The sequence below is a fragment of the Lonchura striata genome, chromosome 28 (assembly GCF_050655825.1).
Source record: "Lonchura striata isolate lonStrDom1 chromosome 28, ASM5065582v1, whole genome shotgun sequence".
NCBI classification, from domain to species: domain Eukaryota; kingdom Metazoa; phylum Chordata; class Aves; order Passeriformes; family Estrildidae; genus Lonchura; species Lonchura striata.
The window spans coordinates 7,187,807-7,205,167 of NC_140730.1; the positions used below are offsets into that span (position 1 = coordinate 7,187,807).

The following is a 17,361-nucleotide window of genomic DNA, read 5'->3' on the forward strand; positions in this document are numbered from 1 at the left end:
CAGTGTGGAAGCACAAAAATAGATTTGTGCTCCAATGCAGACTGACATTCTCTGTTGCAGACATGCTCCTCCATCAAAAAAATTATGCTCAGGATATAGGTTCCAAGAGGGAATACCTGTGCCAGAGCCAAACCAGAAACTAGAGTGTATCACAGCCACACAACACACTTTATTCTATAAAGAAAAGAAGTACTTCCCAACCAGTCCTTCTCAACCCTGCATCCCTAGCTGTGCTCATACAACCATTTGCAAGGCTGTCCTGCTCCCCAACACTGTGCCTGAGCTGAGTCAAAGCCTGTGACCCCAAAGACAGCCCCACAAAATGCTATACAGATCTAAGCAATGAAAGATCCAAGGTGGCATGTGGACAATCTTCTGGCAGTTTTTCCACTATGAAAAGGGACTAACAACCTTATGGATGGGTCCATGCTGGAATCCCAAGCAAGGGTACTGTGTTGCTGACTTGGCTTGGTCCCTATTTTCCACAGAAGGCTCGTTGCCTGTCACAGCCCTTTCAGTAGGGACTTACCAATTGATATAATGCCTTGGGCCAGTCTGGACACTTAGGAAGGACAAGAAGTAAACCTAGCAGCTCATGGAAAAAAAAATTACTCTCTCCTGGAGCTGGTGCTAATAAAAGCCAATAGATGCAAAAGGTTCAGCGAGGTTTTATTGCTCTGCCATGGCAGGGGCTGGGAAGGCAGCAGGATTCACCCCTAAGCACCTGGACTGGCCGCTGTCCCTTCCCCACATGGTCCCTCTCGGCCCGGAGGCCGGCAGGCGTCACATGTTGGCTCTCTCCCGCTGCAGCCGAGAATTGTAGGCTCGCGAAACTGTGTTCCAGGAGTCCATGTACCGGTCCATGCACATGGCGATGCACTTCTGCGGGACACAGAGCCTCAGCGGCAGCCCCGAGCGAAGGGGCCGCGGGTGCCCAGCTCTCCCGCCCGCCCTCACCTGCTCGGAGTTGTCCAGGGCGCCGCCGGGCTTCCCGATGCACTTCCGAAAGCACTTGTCCGTCATCCGCTGCGGAGAGAGCCCATGAGTGGCAGCGCGGTCCGGGGGCTCCGACTGCAGCCGCCGCCCCCGTTACGAGGGGAGCGGGGCGGCCTGGCCGTCCCCCGCGACCTGCGCCGGGACCGAGCCAGCCCCCGCCCGGCCCCGCGCCCCTTCTGACCTGCAGGAGCTCCTGCGCGTTGGCCACGGCGATCTGCACCTTCACCTGCTCCATGATGAGCACCGGGTCTAGCTTGCCCCCGCCGCCTCCTCCGGAGCCGAAGTCGGAGCCGAAGCCGCTCTCCATGCCCAGAGTCAGCGCGGCCGAGGCCCTGCGCCGCCGCAGGGAGAAATGGCGGCGCCCGGCCTGCGGCTCCCGGCGGGCCCAGCGCCGCCTCCGCCCCCGCCGGGGCGGGGCCGAGCGCTCCGCCCGCCCCGCGGCCGGGGGCGCCCGTGCCGCTGCCGGCCGCGGCCCCGAGCGAGCTCCCGAGGGGTTCAGGCAGCAGGGCTCGAGTACCAGGGCTCAGCGCAGCCCCACGAACTGAGGGCAACGGGAAGGGGCTTTAAACTGGCATCACCAGAGACACAAACGCCGCACAGCTGCACCCGGTGGTGAAACAGCAGCTCTGCTGAGATCCCCGCAGAGAGAAACTTGCCGTATGGGTTCTCCTGGAATTCATCCTTCTGTTCTTCGAGGCTTTCTTCTGCCTTAGGTGACTCGGGTGAGAGGCCCATGCCCTTAAAGTCAGCTTCATTACACTTCCTTCCATTAAGTAAGAATGCTGTGGGTCGAAGTAGAAACGAATGCGAGAGGACCACGCTAGGGAGCTCTTTTTCATGGGTGAGATGTGATGTGCAGGTAGGAGATGGCATGAGAGGAGGGCACTGAGTACCACAGCAAAGCTGAAGCCAAAACTGTGCTCATCGTCAGTAGCCCGAGCCCACACTCAGAGTATTGTAAACCATATCATCCTGTCTTTGGATCTGCCCACTTCAAACAGAAGGCATTCCTACCACTCCACAAGAAACATCATCTGCTACTGCTAATAATAGGGCAGCCACCTAAGGTACAAATTTAAAATGAAACGCGTTTAAGGTACAAGTTTAAAATGAATTTAAAATTTGCCAGCCTGGCTCAGCTTCCAGCCCACTTTTGAGTCTGTACTCAAAAATGGGCTGGAGGCTGAGCCAGGCAGACAAATGCATCAGCTGGTGGCAATACTTCTGTCCATCCCTGCCAGGGATCCGTTTCTACTCTCATTCTTATTTAGCGTCAAGTAGGTTAAATCAAAAAACCCCTTCAGTGCAGCGGCAATGAGAAAGCAAGTGAAGGTTTATCTGCTCCGGCCCCAGATTGCTGAGGAATTTTTGCAGGACAATGGACACATTCAGCAGATTCACAATCCAGCCTTCTGGTAACAAAGCAACCAGTTCAAGGACCAAGGAGAGTGAATTCCTGAAGAGAGAAGAGTCTGCAAGAATCACCAAGTTGTCAGCAAAGTTCGAGAAAGTGAAAAAAAGGACTAAGGGTGGGCTAGACGACCACAGCAATATGTGTGTAGAATTGTGTGATCCAAACAGCATTTAGTCTGAGATGCATGGACAGGAATGGTCAATCATGTATTAGCTAGAGGGACATTAGAATATATTATAAATATAGATTTCTGTATAATAAAGTTGGCTTCACTTGATCACATTGATCATGGCGTGATGTCCTGTTTCTGATCCTCCACACCGCACCAGATATTCTTCCCCCTGCTTTTGTTGGTACTGATCAGAGAGGACAGCAGGTTCCACCAGGCTCCATCACATTTAAGGAAAGCATTTGTTTGTTTCTGGAACACACCCCACGATCCCTGCTGGAACACAATTCAGCTGATCAGTTAGGAGCACAGACAGCAGCTCTTTATGTCCTCTCTCCACACTGAAAGGCCTCCTTTGATGAATCATCTCAAATAGCCCATGTTACCTGTGTGTTGGCTAGTAGACAGAAGAAAACCAATAAAATGCAAAACATTTATTCGAGTATGTTGTACAAAAAGTTTCCAGTCATAAAATGTATATTACAAATCATTGAAAAAGACAAGACATTTGGCATGCATAGTCTAAAAAGAAAAAAACAAACCACTTTGAAATTATAAAGTCTAGGTCATGATGTAGTTTTTCTAAGTTTCAAGTGAACACTTTCATTGTTTTGTCTTTATGTTTCTGTTAACAGCCTTTTTCATAGCTCCCTGATTTAAAAAACATGAACCTTCCAAAAACCCATCTGCAGCAGCTGACTGGAGGTGGTTACTGCAGCACCCTCAAGCCAGACCTGTTTAAATCAAAATTTTGTAAAAAAAAATTAAACATAAAAATCACAATTCAAGTCACAAGGCATCACTCTATGAAAATAAGAGATCAACTGTATTTTGTGCCCAAATGGAAAGCATTTTGGCTTAAACTTGCTCAAGAGATTATTGCATGTAATTTTAGTGTAACAATCTGGGTAGCTGAATATATAGTAACATCTGCCTTACCAAGATGGACTTGTCACTTCAGTAATAGCTAACTAGAAAATCTGGAAGTTCAATAAACAACATCTTTTCTGGAACTCCAAGTCAATTCACTGTGCTATTCTTAATGGAGGCTTTTGCATCATTTTCACTCTAGACCTTAGCATTTCAAGAAAAGCATTACGTTTACAAATAATAATTGCATATAAATATGGTCTTGTATAAAAAAAAACCCAACAAACACCTTTAAATAATTTTAAACTGGTTTAAAGCTAAGCATATTGAAAGGCAAATAAAAATTCTGTTTCCCAGGCCAATATAATGAGAAAACAATCTATCCAGTATAATTTGTCCCGACATTCAGCTAAAACAGTGCTTTGAAAAATGCAATCACTATGTCACCTTCCGCTCACTGGTTCACAAGGCTCTGCTCACACAGAGTTTGGACCCAACAGTGTCAATAAAATGCAGGATCAAATATAGATATGTCTTTGTTTAGAGATAAGACTTTCAAAAGAAGATACAGAAAGAAGAGACACAGTGGTTTAACAGTGAAGACATGAGAGGTGGCTACAAGAGACCTAGAACATACAGCGTGCATACTTTCCTGCAGCATCAAAACCTTTCTGATGTGCATAAAGGTAACAGATTCTCCAAGGTCCTGGGGTGTAAAGAGGATTTTTACAGGTCTCTTCTAACCTGCAACCTCTGTTAAGGTTGCAGTTAAAGGGCCTTTATATAGAATGAGCATTAAAAAGTCCTGAGACTTTTGATTCCTGCTATAAACAAAGACTATGCAGCCAACTGCCCATCTAATGGTAACACAGAGCTGAAGATAAGTGAGCAACATGTCAGTGCAAATGATGGGTTCTGTCAGAGCCAAGCTGGAGCCTCATGTAGACATAAAGAGACCTGCTTGGAAATAGAGCTGTGAAGCAACAAAGGGAACAGGAAATACACCTGTGGCAGCAAAGAAATCACAGGAAATACGGATGTGTAGGAACAAGGGAATCCCAGCCACTCCACTCCTTGGAGTATGTCACTGCAATGCAACAGTTAAAGGAACAAATGCAGAAGTGAGGGAGAAGAAAATGGCATGAAATGCCAGGGATTCTGAGGCCACACCTCACTCCAGAAGGCACCACATTCCTGACAGGTCTGCAGATGGATGGACTTGTTCTGAGACAAGCATTTTCATGTGGCATGAACTTAGGAGGAGGCAGGATGTGCTTATTGTATTTTATATGGTATTCTGTTATGAGCTACACATAGGAAAAACTATTTACTATTTCATTCACAATAAGGTTATATTTCTGGAATAAGAAAATCCATATGGGTAGTTATGCTCAAGTAACTACTTGATAAGAGCTTCATTTCCCTCATCAGAGACACCTTAAAATACTTTTTCTCCGGGCAAGTCAAATCTATTTCTCCTTCAAGCTTTACGCCGAGTACCAGCACTGAAGTAGAACTGCTGTCCACATTCTAATTTTATCAAGACTTTTATCAAGAGAAAAAGGGGGCAAGGAGACTGGATTTTATTTGAACAAAAAAATTTAAATATCCTGAAAATAGAGAGAAATCTTGGAAAGACAGAAAAAAATAATAAACTATGTTTTTTGGGTATTTAAAGCAACAAAACTGCCTCCCAGTATGGCTGGAACAGCGCTGTTAGACTGAAGCTCAGCATCAAAAGCAAAAGGCCAGGATGGTGTCTGGAGAAGGCAACACAAAAAACAAAGTACATGGAATACAGTAGTTCTTCTGTATCTTGTAATTTACAGCCAGGAGTTATTTATCATATTTGTAGTAGCCTATTAAAAAGCACTGTGGTAACAGAATCATCCACATTCAGACTTGGCTTTTCCCACAGTGTTCACAGGTTTATTTGACCTGTATGCACCTAAGCATGGTCCCAAAGAATCAAATAAACCATTTCCAAAGTTAAAGGCCACAGTTCCAATTCTAAAGACAAATTCTGCAGACTGTTACTCAAGGGCACAGTGCTCATTACACGAGATCTGCAAGCACCAGTTCTTCAGGCTACAAAAAGAGACACTCCTCATACAGTAGCTGTTAGGAAAACTATGGCTCAGGTAGCAAGAGGTTTTTCTTCATTTGAGCTGCCTTTCTGAAGCCATTCTTTACAGGAAACAAACAAACCAAAAACCACAGAAAAAAAAGTAAATTAACTACATATTCATTACTTTAGTATTTAAGATCACAAAATAATCTTAAATTTACAGGACAATCTTAAAGGAATAAGCAGTCTAAAAACTGGCCAATGTAAAAAATACAGATCTTTAGGGAAAAAGCAAAAAAGCCCTCAAACACTATGTCAGTATATTATAGAAGCTGTGGGTCAGAAAAGGGAAATTGTGTCCAGTGGCTGGAAGGTGTGTTGCAAAAATAACTTTACACTGATTGCATTCATTTGCATAACAATGAATTTAGAAAAGGTAATTTTAACAGTATGTCTGAGAAACATAATTTCACTAGATACATCTTACAGAGAGAGAGACATGATTTACTACATATTTAACCTTCTACACAAGCAGAGTGGAAAAATTACAATAGAAAGATGGCCAAGTACATTAATGCAGTTATCCCATCAGCCCAAACAGCCGAATCTTTATCTCATTTTTTTGTAATGGGTCTTCTGATAATGGATTAAAACATAATTCTAAATGTCTACTAGCTTAACTTCAGCAACTCAGTTATCCCACTCAAGGAGAGAAAAGTAGTATCTTTATTTTTAAATGACAAAATAAATCCTGAAGCTTAAAGCCCCTTTTGTTCCCACTCTGCTTGCATAACAAAGCCATCAATCCAAGCCACTAAACCAACTTTCTAGGTTATATCTGTCAGTCACAATACTGTTCAGAGAACATGATGTCCAAAAGCCACCGAAAACATCCACATCTTGTCACTTGTCTGAGGAGTTTTAACATTTTGATTTACAAGATCAGAGTTCAAGAGTGCAGGTAAAAACAGGATTTTATGCTGGAATCAAATGGTGTCCAAATTTTGTATCCAAAGTACTAAGTTTGTTTTTCAGCTGGTAGTTGAAAAAACATTTGCATTCTTTGGAACAGTCAAGTATTTTTCCTTGTGCTTAAAGATGAACACTAACTAACCCTTATGGGACTCAGTTATCTCCAGAGAAATGCAGCAGCAGAAACCTCAAGCTAAATGGACACTATCAGATAAAAAATGCATCCTATTAAAATAAAAATCACCTGCTACCCATACAACACATTGTTTATAAAAAGCATTATTGTTCCTTCACTCGTTGTTAGATTTTGCTTTGAGGACTTGAACGCTGCATTGCTTACATCCTTAACACAGGCAGTTCCTTTGAACTGTTTAAAAGTAATTCAATTATTTCTGCTCTATTTTGCAAATATTGCTCCTTGGGATACCTGATAATGCCCCTTTTGAAACTAAGAGAAGTATGAACAAGCTCTATCTAGCTCTGATTAAAAAGGTCAACATTTACATTGGTTAACCTTTAAAATCCCCAATATTTATCACTGCCAAAAGTATAAATATGTTTTACTTCTAAAATCTTAATCAAACATTTTAAAAGTTGAATATGTCAAAAGGATTAAATTATAAATACTGAATATCACAATTTGTGTCCATGATTTAACTTGTGACAATGGCAAAATCCCCTAAAAATCAAACAGTTCAATCTCTGGGTTTGACACTTCCAACTTAGGATGGTGTGCATATTCAGGAAGCAGAACCCACCATTCAACTTCTGAAATGATGACATGGAGCTCAGGTGTGACAGACCCAGATGTTTTACCATTAGGCTGTCAAACCCTGAAGAAAGACACAATGGCAAGGTCCTGAGTCAAAAATTACTAAAATGAAGCTTCCCCATGTCATTGCAATTGTGGAGCAGCACTTTGAGTGAATCTGTGGTCTAATTTTCCTAAGCTGGGAATTGCTGAGGATACCAGGCAAAATACTAGCTTTTCTACAACTGCTGAGGAAACACTCTGTGAATCTCTCCCAGGGCCCTGTAAATGAACACACTTCATTAAACTTTCTTTCTGGGGTATTATACTGGTTATATATGTAATTATAGATTTACCATACACTCAAGGAGTCTCATCTCATTTTAGCTAAAAATCTCTTTTCTCCTTTAGGTTTCTATGTAAGACTTTAAATTCTGTATGGGGGAAAAAATATTGTATTCCAATACAGTGTTTCAACAAAGAGGGAAAAATAAAGAAATCTATTAAAAATTCTGGCAGTTTTGTTCAGTAAAGTTTTTTTGAATTTTTTTATAAAAATGTACCAAGGAGTAAATGTCAAAGAAATCAGGTGATGCATATAAAAATAGTTTTCAGTGGCTCTGGAAGGAAAAAATAGCAAAAATAAAAGGAAATAAATGAAGGGGGAAAAGCGTAAATAATAGTTTCTTTCTTCTTTCTTCACATCACTGAGCATCCTCTAGAGGTTGTTCTGGGATCACCCTAAAATAAGAGACAGAGTTGAATTCAATTCTTACCAGCTATTCAGATTGCAAGCCTAAACTCTGGTTATCATCTCAGTTGTCAAAAGCACATTTTTAGTAGTTTAGTTACATTAAGGGAACATCACCACATAAGAGGAAGTAGAGTACATGCCATGCCCCTGGTTGTGGTTTCCTGCAACAGGCTTACTGGTTAGTCTCCATATTTCCAACAGTGATACAGATGACAAACAAAAATTGTGATGCCATTAGCTAGAGACCAGCAAGTTCCTGTATTTCAAATGCTGATTTTATTTGAGAGCAATCTCTGCTGTATTGTATAGCTGTTTTTCTGGGTAAGAAAAATCAGTTGTTTTATACTACAAACACACTGCTTAAACTTTGGGACCAAAAAAGCATTGATAACTCACCTGCAAACCTGCACAGAATGCATTCTTTGTGAAAAGACCTACTAATGGCCATTGATCAGAAGAACAAATCCCTTAAGTTTCAAATTTAAAATATTTTCTGGTATCACCTATATATCTTTCTCCTTTTTTTACTCTGTCAACTGCAGGTTGCTTATTTCACATTATTAAACTAAAGGTTATCAAAACATACATGTGGTATTATTAAGAAAAATAATTGCAGCAACAGAAGCACCCCCATTCCCGGTTTTCAGTGGTTATCTGGTAATATCCTGTTTCCAGTAAGAATGCCCTGGGGCAGCATATACTGGGAGGAACACTGCCTGCTAACACTGAAACTATGTGATCTGAAGCACAGATACCCTGAGCAGGCATCAGCCACTGCCTGAGCTGTACCAGGATGGATCCCAGCAGTAATTCCTGGCAGCACTGCTCACATTGTCCTCTCTTGGTGCACTGCAATGTTGCAAGCAACCATTGGAAGAAAGGACTAGGAAGCTCAGAGTTGACAAAAGTTGAAGTGGGATCCCCCCACTAAACCTTATGCCTGATTGATCCAACTAATGAGGCACAAGTTAAACATCTGGTTTGCATCTGATTACCTGTTGGTTGAAAAGGTCTTCCTCTCCATATTCTGCTTCATCTTCTTCCTCTTCATTCTCTCGCATGACTACTGATTTAGTAACACTTCTCACTGCAACTTCCTACACAAAATGACAGATAAGGAGATGGCCAGGAGTCTTTATCTATTTGTTAAGTTTTTGCTATATCATCAATGTAATATCCTTATTAAATTTTGGAGAGTTTAAAGCAACTTGGCCTACATTTAACCACTAACTATGCAAGCAAATACAAGCAATATCTTGCAAACCACAGCATAATTCCTATTTCTGTGCACTAAAAGGCATGGTAATGTAATTCAGTCACTTAATTTTTTTTCATTACCCTGGGATTTAAGAGGAAGCAGACATGTTTCAGGTGATCACAGTCAGTTTTACACAAGGTCACAGCAGACACGGGTAGGAGCTGTCTGAGACACAGTGTAATGTAAGAAACCAAACTTTCTCAGTATGATTACACAACATAAGGAATACTCCCAGTTTCTAATAAATATCCAATGTTAATTGCATACACTGGTTATCAGCATGGTTTTACAAGCCAGGCACTAAAGGACATTCTAAAACTCCAGGAAGCTTCCTTTACTACTAAATTATTTTAACACTTCTAAATAGTAAGAAATTCTTCTGCCTACTTGCACCATGGAAATCACAGGTGAAAATCTCTAATTGTGGAAGAAGTTGCCCTTAACATACACTCCTAAGCAGGGATACTAAAGGTAACAATAGTGAAAACAGACACAGATTTGAAAGTTTTTCAAATACTAGTTTGACCACACAGTTTGAATATGGAGAGCATTAGTTTTCTATTTGTACAAATTAACCCTCTCCTACCTCATCCTGCCCACAAAGTTCTTCCAGAAAACTGCGAGAAAGGCAACACAAAAACTGATATGACTGTGGTCTGTTTCCTTTTCCTACTGTTATCAGATTGCTTGGATAATGGTATGGTTATGAGTAACAGCCAAGGCATGATTCTTCCTTGCAAAAGTCATCTGCAGAGATGTAGGACAATGCAGAATGCTCAGGAACCTCTGCCAAATTAGAACTTATGATATGTTTCTAACGTGGAAAGGACAATTATCTTCTTACATTAATATTTACATTGCACCTCAGAACATCATAAGGACTATATAATGAAACTGAATTGCCAGAAATGCTTCTTTTTTTTACTCTTCTGAAAGTACATACTCAAATTCCAAACAAATTCTATACTAGCAGGGTATTCTTCTAAAATAGGAAATAAGTGTCTGTGGGCATTATCATGATGATCACAGTTTTTAAAAATATCCAAAAAATGCCAGAGATATGTACATAAATAATATGTAATTATTTCAGTGTTATAAACTGTCATATTAGAAGACAACACAGAGATCTTACAATCAGGATTTTGTCATAGTGTCATGTCTCCCCACCCTCAAATTAAGAGTTTGGGAGATAACCCAACCCATCGACACAGCCTACCTCTCCTTCAGAGTTGACAAGATAAGTGCGGATATTTCCACCAGTGCCCCAGCTGCCTTGATTCTTCCACACAAGAACAGAAGGGGGACTATGAGATACGCCCGCATCTGCACCCCAGATCTAGAGAGAATGACAATCGGTAATTAGCTGTTTATCCAATTTTTTCTTTTAAATATACATATCCCCCTAATTCTCTTACTTCTCTCTACATACTAGGTTTCTTTTCTGAATTCCAATGGCAGTTGGAATTACCCTAATTTTAATGACACTATTACTTGTAGTAAGGTATTAAAAACTCTAATACTGCAGTCATGAATTCTTTTCTGAACAAATTTCTCCTACCACTGTCTCAATAACCATACTGCAAGGCAAAAAGCAACACATAGTGCATCAACTTAATCTTTTATCCATATCTGAACAATTGATACTTAAGTATAAATAGCTGCAAATGATTAAAAGATACATTTGTTTCTTCCTAAAGAACATCTGTTGCAGACTGAAAATAAAATACAAAATTATTGAAAAGCAGCTGTTCAACAGCATTAACTACAGTTAATGCTATCAATGTCCATCTTAACTACAGTCTGGATGAATGCTCTGAACTGTTCCCAATTCTTTAAGGATTAGGGTTCTAAATCAGGGCAAAGGTGTTTGGAAACAAATAGTTCTTGACTTATCCCCAAAAATACCTTTTTCTTCTATTTATTATGTGCCCAAAGAAATGGTCTTAAATACTGAAGTACTAATATAGAAATTAATTTTTTGGTTTGCATTTTTATAACTGAAATCTTGCTCCTCTAGAGTGAGACCCATGAAATCGAATCAGGCTATACCAGACTTCAAGATTTTCAATTGCCACATCATCAACAGAAGAATATGTTGTTGACATACGGTAAATACAACTTACTGTAACAGTCTGCCCAGCTCTGAGGACATACTTAGGAGTAAATTTGTAAGCAATTTCGTCTCCATCTCCAATTTGTCTTTTCAGTCTCCAGTTACCTAAAGACTGATCCTAATGGAGAGAGTCAGAAAGTTATTCAGAGTGAACAAAACAGAACAAACAAGCATCAGAATCTAGGTCTTTGTTATTAAAATAATAGGAATATAAATTTATCTATATGGTTGTTAGACATTTGCACTCTACCTTGAAAGTATTTGCCTATATCCAGTCAGAGTCTAAAGTGTAAATCCCTTAACATCATTCAGCAAGATTTTAAAAGACAACCATTTCACACAACAAAGTTCTGCTAGACAGCAGGCTGCTTCTGTGAGCAATGTCCCAGCACACATTTACACACCTGGGACACAAATCGTATTATCTTCCTGCAGCATGTCAGCCCACCATTATGTTCAACTTTTAAAGTCCCCATTAATTCCTGCAGAATTCTGCACCTTGAGATGCTGCTCCTGCTCTCCACGTGGCCGAACCTACTCATGCTGCAAAAGGCTGTGTTTAGTTCCTGCTTGTTTTCTATGAGTTCTGCTGATGCTCACCTTCTCAGAGTTGTTCTTAAGCTGAACATACTTGCCCTCCAGGTCTATCTCTTCTATGCTGATACTTCCTGTAGATGAAGCTTGCTGGGACATTTGAAAGCTACTGCTACTGCTGCTGCCACTGATACTTCCAGTGCCAATCCCACTAGTTCCACTGCCAGAAAGCTCCTCTGCTTCAATACGTTTTCTCTTGCCTCGGGAAGAGCGAGCAAGTGAAGTGCTGCTGCTGCTGCTGCTGGAGGTAGCCCGAGAGACTGTGACACGGGAAGAGGGACTTGGAGAGAGCTTCAACCTTAACACAACCAAGAAAACATTTGAATTAACTCACCCAGAGAACCACAAAGCTACAATATCATCAAGTAACCAGACTGTAATGTGGTCCAAGGCTGACAGTATTCTCACTCTATATGTCAAGAGTACTGCATATATGAGGAGGAGGGGGCTACCCATTTCTGAGGAATGTTCTTGCAGTATGACCACGTGACATGGAAAGCTGTGATACTGAGAGCAGCACAGATCCCTTAACCCTTCCCTCCAGTACAGCTACTATCTAACACACTATTCTTGAGCCCCATGATTTAAAACCATAGAGTACAAGCATTTAATTAAAAAGATGATATAAAGACCAAGCACAGAACGGTGTATTTCACTGTACTCCAAGACCATTACAAAAACCCCAAAATAAGTACAGTGTTCAGCTGAGAACAAGTGTTCCATGTAACAACATTGTGGTGTGAAGCCAATATAATTTCAGTGAAAGGTAATCTGGGCATTCCTGTTCAAGGGGTAAAAAAATAAGGGCAAGAAATGAAAGTAACACTTAAGAGTCCTTAGAAAAGAAAGTGGACTCTTTACACACCTTTCTTCCTCGCCTTCCAGGAGCTTTCGGTAAGCACTGATCTCCATGTCCAGGGCTAATTTAACATCAAGTAGTTCTTGGTACTCCGTAAGTTGAAGCTGCATCTGGTCCCTCATGTCTGTCATTTCCCTTTCCTTTGCATCCAGCATCTTCCTGAACTTCTCCCGCTCACCAGCCATCATTTCCTCCAGTTCCCGAATGCGATCTTCTGCTGCACTGGCCTGGGCACACAGCAGAAGAAAAAGCTCGCCTGGCATCCATGCAGGTCCACTCAAAAAGTTAAAACCCTTCTCCCTCCCAAATGAACATAAAGATTTCTCTGTGCAAAATTCAGAAAATATGAAGGGTCAGAAACATTAATATATTCACATAAAACAGCTGTGTGTTTGAGATGAAAGCCAATTTAGTCCCTTTACCTGTTTCTGAAGACCAGAAAGCTGGTAGCTAAGAGCTTCTATCCTCATGCGAGCCTCCTTCAGCTCCTCTCGAGCTGCACCAGCAGCTTTGTCATTTTGGTCAGAAGACAATTTGGCATTCTCCAGCTGGAATGAAAGTTTTATATAGCTCACTTGTACTGAGTTAGAAATCCTGAAATATGCTTTTGGTAAAAAAATAGCATGTATTTAATTTTATAAAATTTTAAATGGTCTGGTAAGTTTAGGATAAGAACTGCATAACATTAAGGAATGCCCTAAGGACCGAAGGAAAATGTATTTCAGGATTCACTTATGCTGTTAAAAAAATACTCTATTAGCCCTCCCATTATACAAACAACCTTAGTTTCCAAAAAACTGACCACATGCTCTGCTTGTTTGTCCTAAGGCAAATCACACTGGGTGACAGCAAAGGCTGCCTACCTAATTCATGTCCTGGTCCAACAGTTCCCTGGATGCCCAGAGACTAACCCAATAAAATATTTCATGGGTATTATGTCTCTGTTGGCTATATGCAACTCAGGAACTTCCTCAGTCAGGGAAAATATTTTACTGCTTACTATCTCTCAGTGGATTTCTCAGGCATGAATTTGTGTCAAAATTTAGGAATTTTGAATTTTTGGGACAATGAGTTTAGCTCTATATTAAAGAACAATACTTTCTGTTTCTTCTCTATCTGGACATTCTCACTGGACATTCACTGTTCCTGCTCCTACTGGAAAAATAGCAAACAATCACTCCTCATTCACCTTCCTCCATGCTATTTCTCCCCTTACAGACATCCATTGTATCTTTCACTTCTTGCAACGTATCTCTTTTCCAGGTAAAATTTTACTTAAAATTTTCTCATGCATGAATTGTTTCCCACTCTAAATTGTCTCTGTCAATTATGTAGTACTTTTGCAAATAAAACTATGCATGGCACTCCAGATGACATCCTGTCCCAGAGGCAAAAAATTGGTTTGGTTTTATTCTCTTTCCAAAATAGTTGCCAATAAAAAATTTGGTTTTTATTTTTTGTTAAATTCACCTAGTGAACAAGCTTAATTTCTAGTGGCTAATTTTAACCAAAACAGAGCAAAACCAGTAATCTTACATGGTAAGTTTCATGAAAGCAGAGAGCTAGAAAAACCATCCTTTATATGCCTTAGAGGTGGATTTCAACAATTTTGCCACACCATGGAATCCACTCAAAAACTAAATTGATCTAATTCTAAGAACAGTTACAGGCAGATGTTCTTTAGCTACACAGCACAAAGGTTTACAAAATCAATCTTCACTAGCTCTGCTGTTCACTAGTTTCTGAGCAGCACACACAGAGCCTTTAGGCTACAGATTTTGAAGGAACATCAACTACACATGCCATTACTTCTTGTAAAGTTTAAAACTAAAAAATATTTGAAATCTGACAACTTTACTAGCCTTCACTACTTTACAGTCAAGCTGGCATAGTGCCAAGTACTCAGGCTTTCTACTGCTTATTACCACAGACCATTATGATCTTTCTTAGAAGCTGTTTTTAAGTATTCAGAAGTCGCAATAAGGTCTCCCTGGAGAATTCTCTTGCCCAAGCTGAACATCCCAGCTAAACTTCCCAACTCTCTCCATGAGAGGTGGTCCAGTCCTCAGGATGACTTTTATGACCTTCTTTGGACTTTTTCCAGACATTCCACAACTGCCCTGCGCAAGAAGTGAGCTTTTAACCAAGACCATCTCATCCTGGAGCTGCTCAGTAGCTAAACCTAGTGATTTGCTTTGACATAATATTCCTCCCCAGCTTTGGCTCTCTAAGAGGGACATGTCTTTGTTCAGAAATCACAGAACTAAGTTCACAGCTAAATCACTTTCCCCCCATACTCCAACTTCATCCATAACAACCACCTTTATGCAGGGAAAAAGCAGCTTAATTTCCCCTGTTCAAAACTTGTCACTTTTTCATTCTCTAAGTCTGTATATTGCATCATTTTTAATTTTTTTTTTTTCTACTAAGCATCTTCTATCCTGAACCTCCTTCATACTGTGACAAGTCAACCCAAATAGCTCCTTGTATTAGGTATTACATGTTCCAGAGTTCTGTGAATAATTCCAACCCTGTCAACTGTGTTGGGGGTTTTAATTTTAATTTTGGGGTATTAGTATCTATTATCTATAGGGTTGCTGCCATAAGTAATAGTTAAATATTTGTAGATAAGTATTTCTCAAATCATTACCCCAAAGAATTCAAAGGGAATCTCAGTGAAGGCTGGGAGAGAACAATGTAAGCAGTACCATCATTCTTCCAGCACAAAAGAACAAGTGGCTGTAACTTTGACAAGTACTTTCAACAGTGAGAATTGCCAGGATGGGGCTCTGAGCAACCTGGCCTAGTTTAAAGACATTCCTGTTCAAGGCTGGGTGTGGGTCTCAGATTCAGTCAAAGAGATAAAGAGAGTTTCTATCCAGGCAGAAGCCTGGGAAAGAGCTGGAGAAGAATGTAAATAATTCTTTATCTCTCTTGTTATTCACATTGTTTATAGTTAAGTTCTATCACTGTGCGTCAAGCACTTTGCACCAATGCGGTGAGTTGTTTTCACTTCAGGTCTAATGGAATTGGCCCTTACAAAGCTCTGTATAAAAGAGCAGTGTATTTTGAATAAACCGGAATTTTACTCTCAGCAGCCTTCTGATCAGAGTCTTCTCATTCCCGTCCTGCCTTGACAGCGACATCTGGTGACCCTGACGTGATACGCACCCTGCCCTGAAGGGACAGGGTCTGGTGACCTGACGTGGAATTTCAGCCTCGGTAGCAGACCCGAACCTGGCATCTTGCGGGGGGTCTCCCTCTGATGCGGTTCCACGCCAACAGCCTGGAGGCTGTGCTTGGACACCTTTGCCTTCTTAAAGAAAGGTAAAGCTGAAACCTCTTGCCTTCCGGAGAAGGCATGGTCCTGTTTGGACTGCGGACTGGCTCTTAGAGGTCAGAACTGCGTGGGATGGGTTTTCCCTGAAATAGCGGACTGTCGGACTCTTGAAGTTGACATCTGCTAGGGAAAGGTTTCCTAACAATGGGAAACCAGCCATCTGCAGTCGAGCGAGCAGTCTTGACTGCCTGGTGAGCCTACATCCCTCTTGTGGGAGCTTGGCTCTCTGAGGAAGACCTGGTCAGACTTTTGAGTTGGGCTCAGGATCAGGGATTTTCTGTGAATCCTAGGTCCTCCTTTGATCGTAAGGTCTGGCTCGACTTGGGATGCTGTCTCACGGCGCAAATGCACAAAGGTGACACTACAGCGTCTGACTTGGCTGCAATCTGGGCAGGCATCAACATAGCCTTGGACACAGGCAGCGATTCTGACCAGAACATTTCGGGATTCCGGACACAGACCGCGGCACAGCCCGTGTGGTGGCTGGCTGCACAGGTGCACTCTGCCCTGAACGCAGTGTCGGCGACATCATCCGCCCTTCAGGAGGCAGCCGGGGTGCCTTTGCCACAGCTATCAGCTTCAGCACACCCAGCATTGCATGGACTGCACAGGGTGGCCCTGGACTGGCAGGAGCCGCCGCCGCCCATGGCCCTGAAGCCCCCTCCTTTCCAAACCACATTTGTGGGGAGGCTGGCACTGCCCGCATCATGTCACGGAGTGGGGGTTGCCTCCTGACTCCTTCGCTGATGGAGCCTGCGCAGACGCCACTGCAGCCTTTGGTCCATCCCCTGGCATGCCCACCGCCACCTGCGGGGATTTCAGCTGTAGCGAAGGGACAGCCTTTGACTCCCGGTCCACCCCTCTGCGTGCCATGTGGACCGGCTGTTTTGATTTCATTTACTGTGCTGGCATTAGTTGTCCAACAGCACGTCTTGGGCGGGACACCCATGTTGTTCTCCCCCCTGCCCACTGTGGGATAGACTCCTGCGTTGGGGATGGTGCCTGCCTTCCATGCCACGCTTGCCATGCCGCCACCCCTGCCAACAGCAGGCTTTACTGTCCTGTCCACCACTGGCTCCAGCAGCAGCAGCAGCCTCGCCTCTGCCCACCCCAGGACCGCCAGTGTCACTCCCAGGAGAAACCGCCACAGCCGCGGCACTGCCCGCTGCCGGCTCCAGTGCCCATGCTGCCTTCTGCATTGCA

At 42.2% G+C, this 17,361-nt stretch overlaps 2 protein-coding genes across 2 annotated transcripts in view; both read right to left on the bottom strand.

Annotated features, from left to right (window-relative positions):
• Nucleotides 1–648: 648 nt before the first annotated feature.
• Nucleotides 649–1,365, bottom strand: TIMM13 (translocase of inner mitochondrial membrane 13). Its single transcript, XM_021528184.3, has 3 exons — nt 1,178–1,365; nt 958–1,026; nt 649–882 (listed from the first exon to the last, which is right to left on the bottom strand). Exons 1-3 carry the CDS (start codon nt 1,301–1,303, stop codon nt 784–786), a joined length of 294 nt encoding a protein of 97 aa, XP_021383859.1. The 5' UTR covers nt 1,304–1,365; the 3' UTR covers nt 649–783.
• A 1,633-nt stretch (nt 1,366–2,998) lies between these two features.
• The window catches only part of LMNB2 (lamin B2), a 40,481-nt gene continuing 26,118 nt past the window's right edge, over nt 2,999–17,361 (bottom strand). The window contains exons 6-12 of the mRNA XM_021528183.4: nt 13,241–13,366; nt 12,825–13,045; nt 11,966–12,257; nt 11,376–11,483; nt 10,469–10,588; nt 8,990–9,091; nt 2,999–7,981 (exon numbers count right to left, since the gene is read on the bottom strand). Of these exons, the coding sequence (XP_021383858.1) occupies nt 7,940–7,981; nt 8,990–9,091; nt 10,469–10,588; nt 11,376–11,483; nt 11,966–12,257; nt 12,825–13,045; nt 13,241–13,366 (1,011 nt within the window). The 3' untranslated portion in view covers nt 2,999–7,939. The remainder of the gene's footprint in view (nt 7,982–8,989; nt 9,092–10,468; nt 10,589–11,375; nt 11,484–11,965; nt 12,258–12,824; nt 13,046–13,240; nt 13,367–17,361) is intronic.

Bases quoted from the DNA above. Each gene is read 5' to 3' on its own strand.
- TIMM13 (XM_021528184.3), bottom strand. From the start codon at position 1,303: ATGGAGAGCGGCTTCGGCTCCGACTTCGGCTCCGGAGGAGGCGGCGGG. The intron at 1,027-1,177 runs GTCAGAAGGGGC...CTCTCTCCGCAG, and splicing joins ACGCGCAGGAGCTCCTGCAG to CGGATGACGGACAAGTGCTT. The intron at 883-957 runs GTGAGGGCGGGC...TGTGTCCCGCAG, and splicing joins CCCTGGACAACTCCGAGCAG to AAGTGCATCGCCATGTGCAT.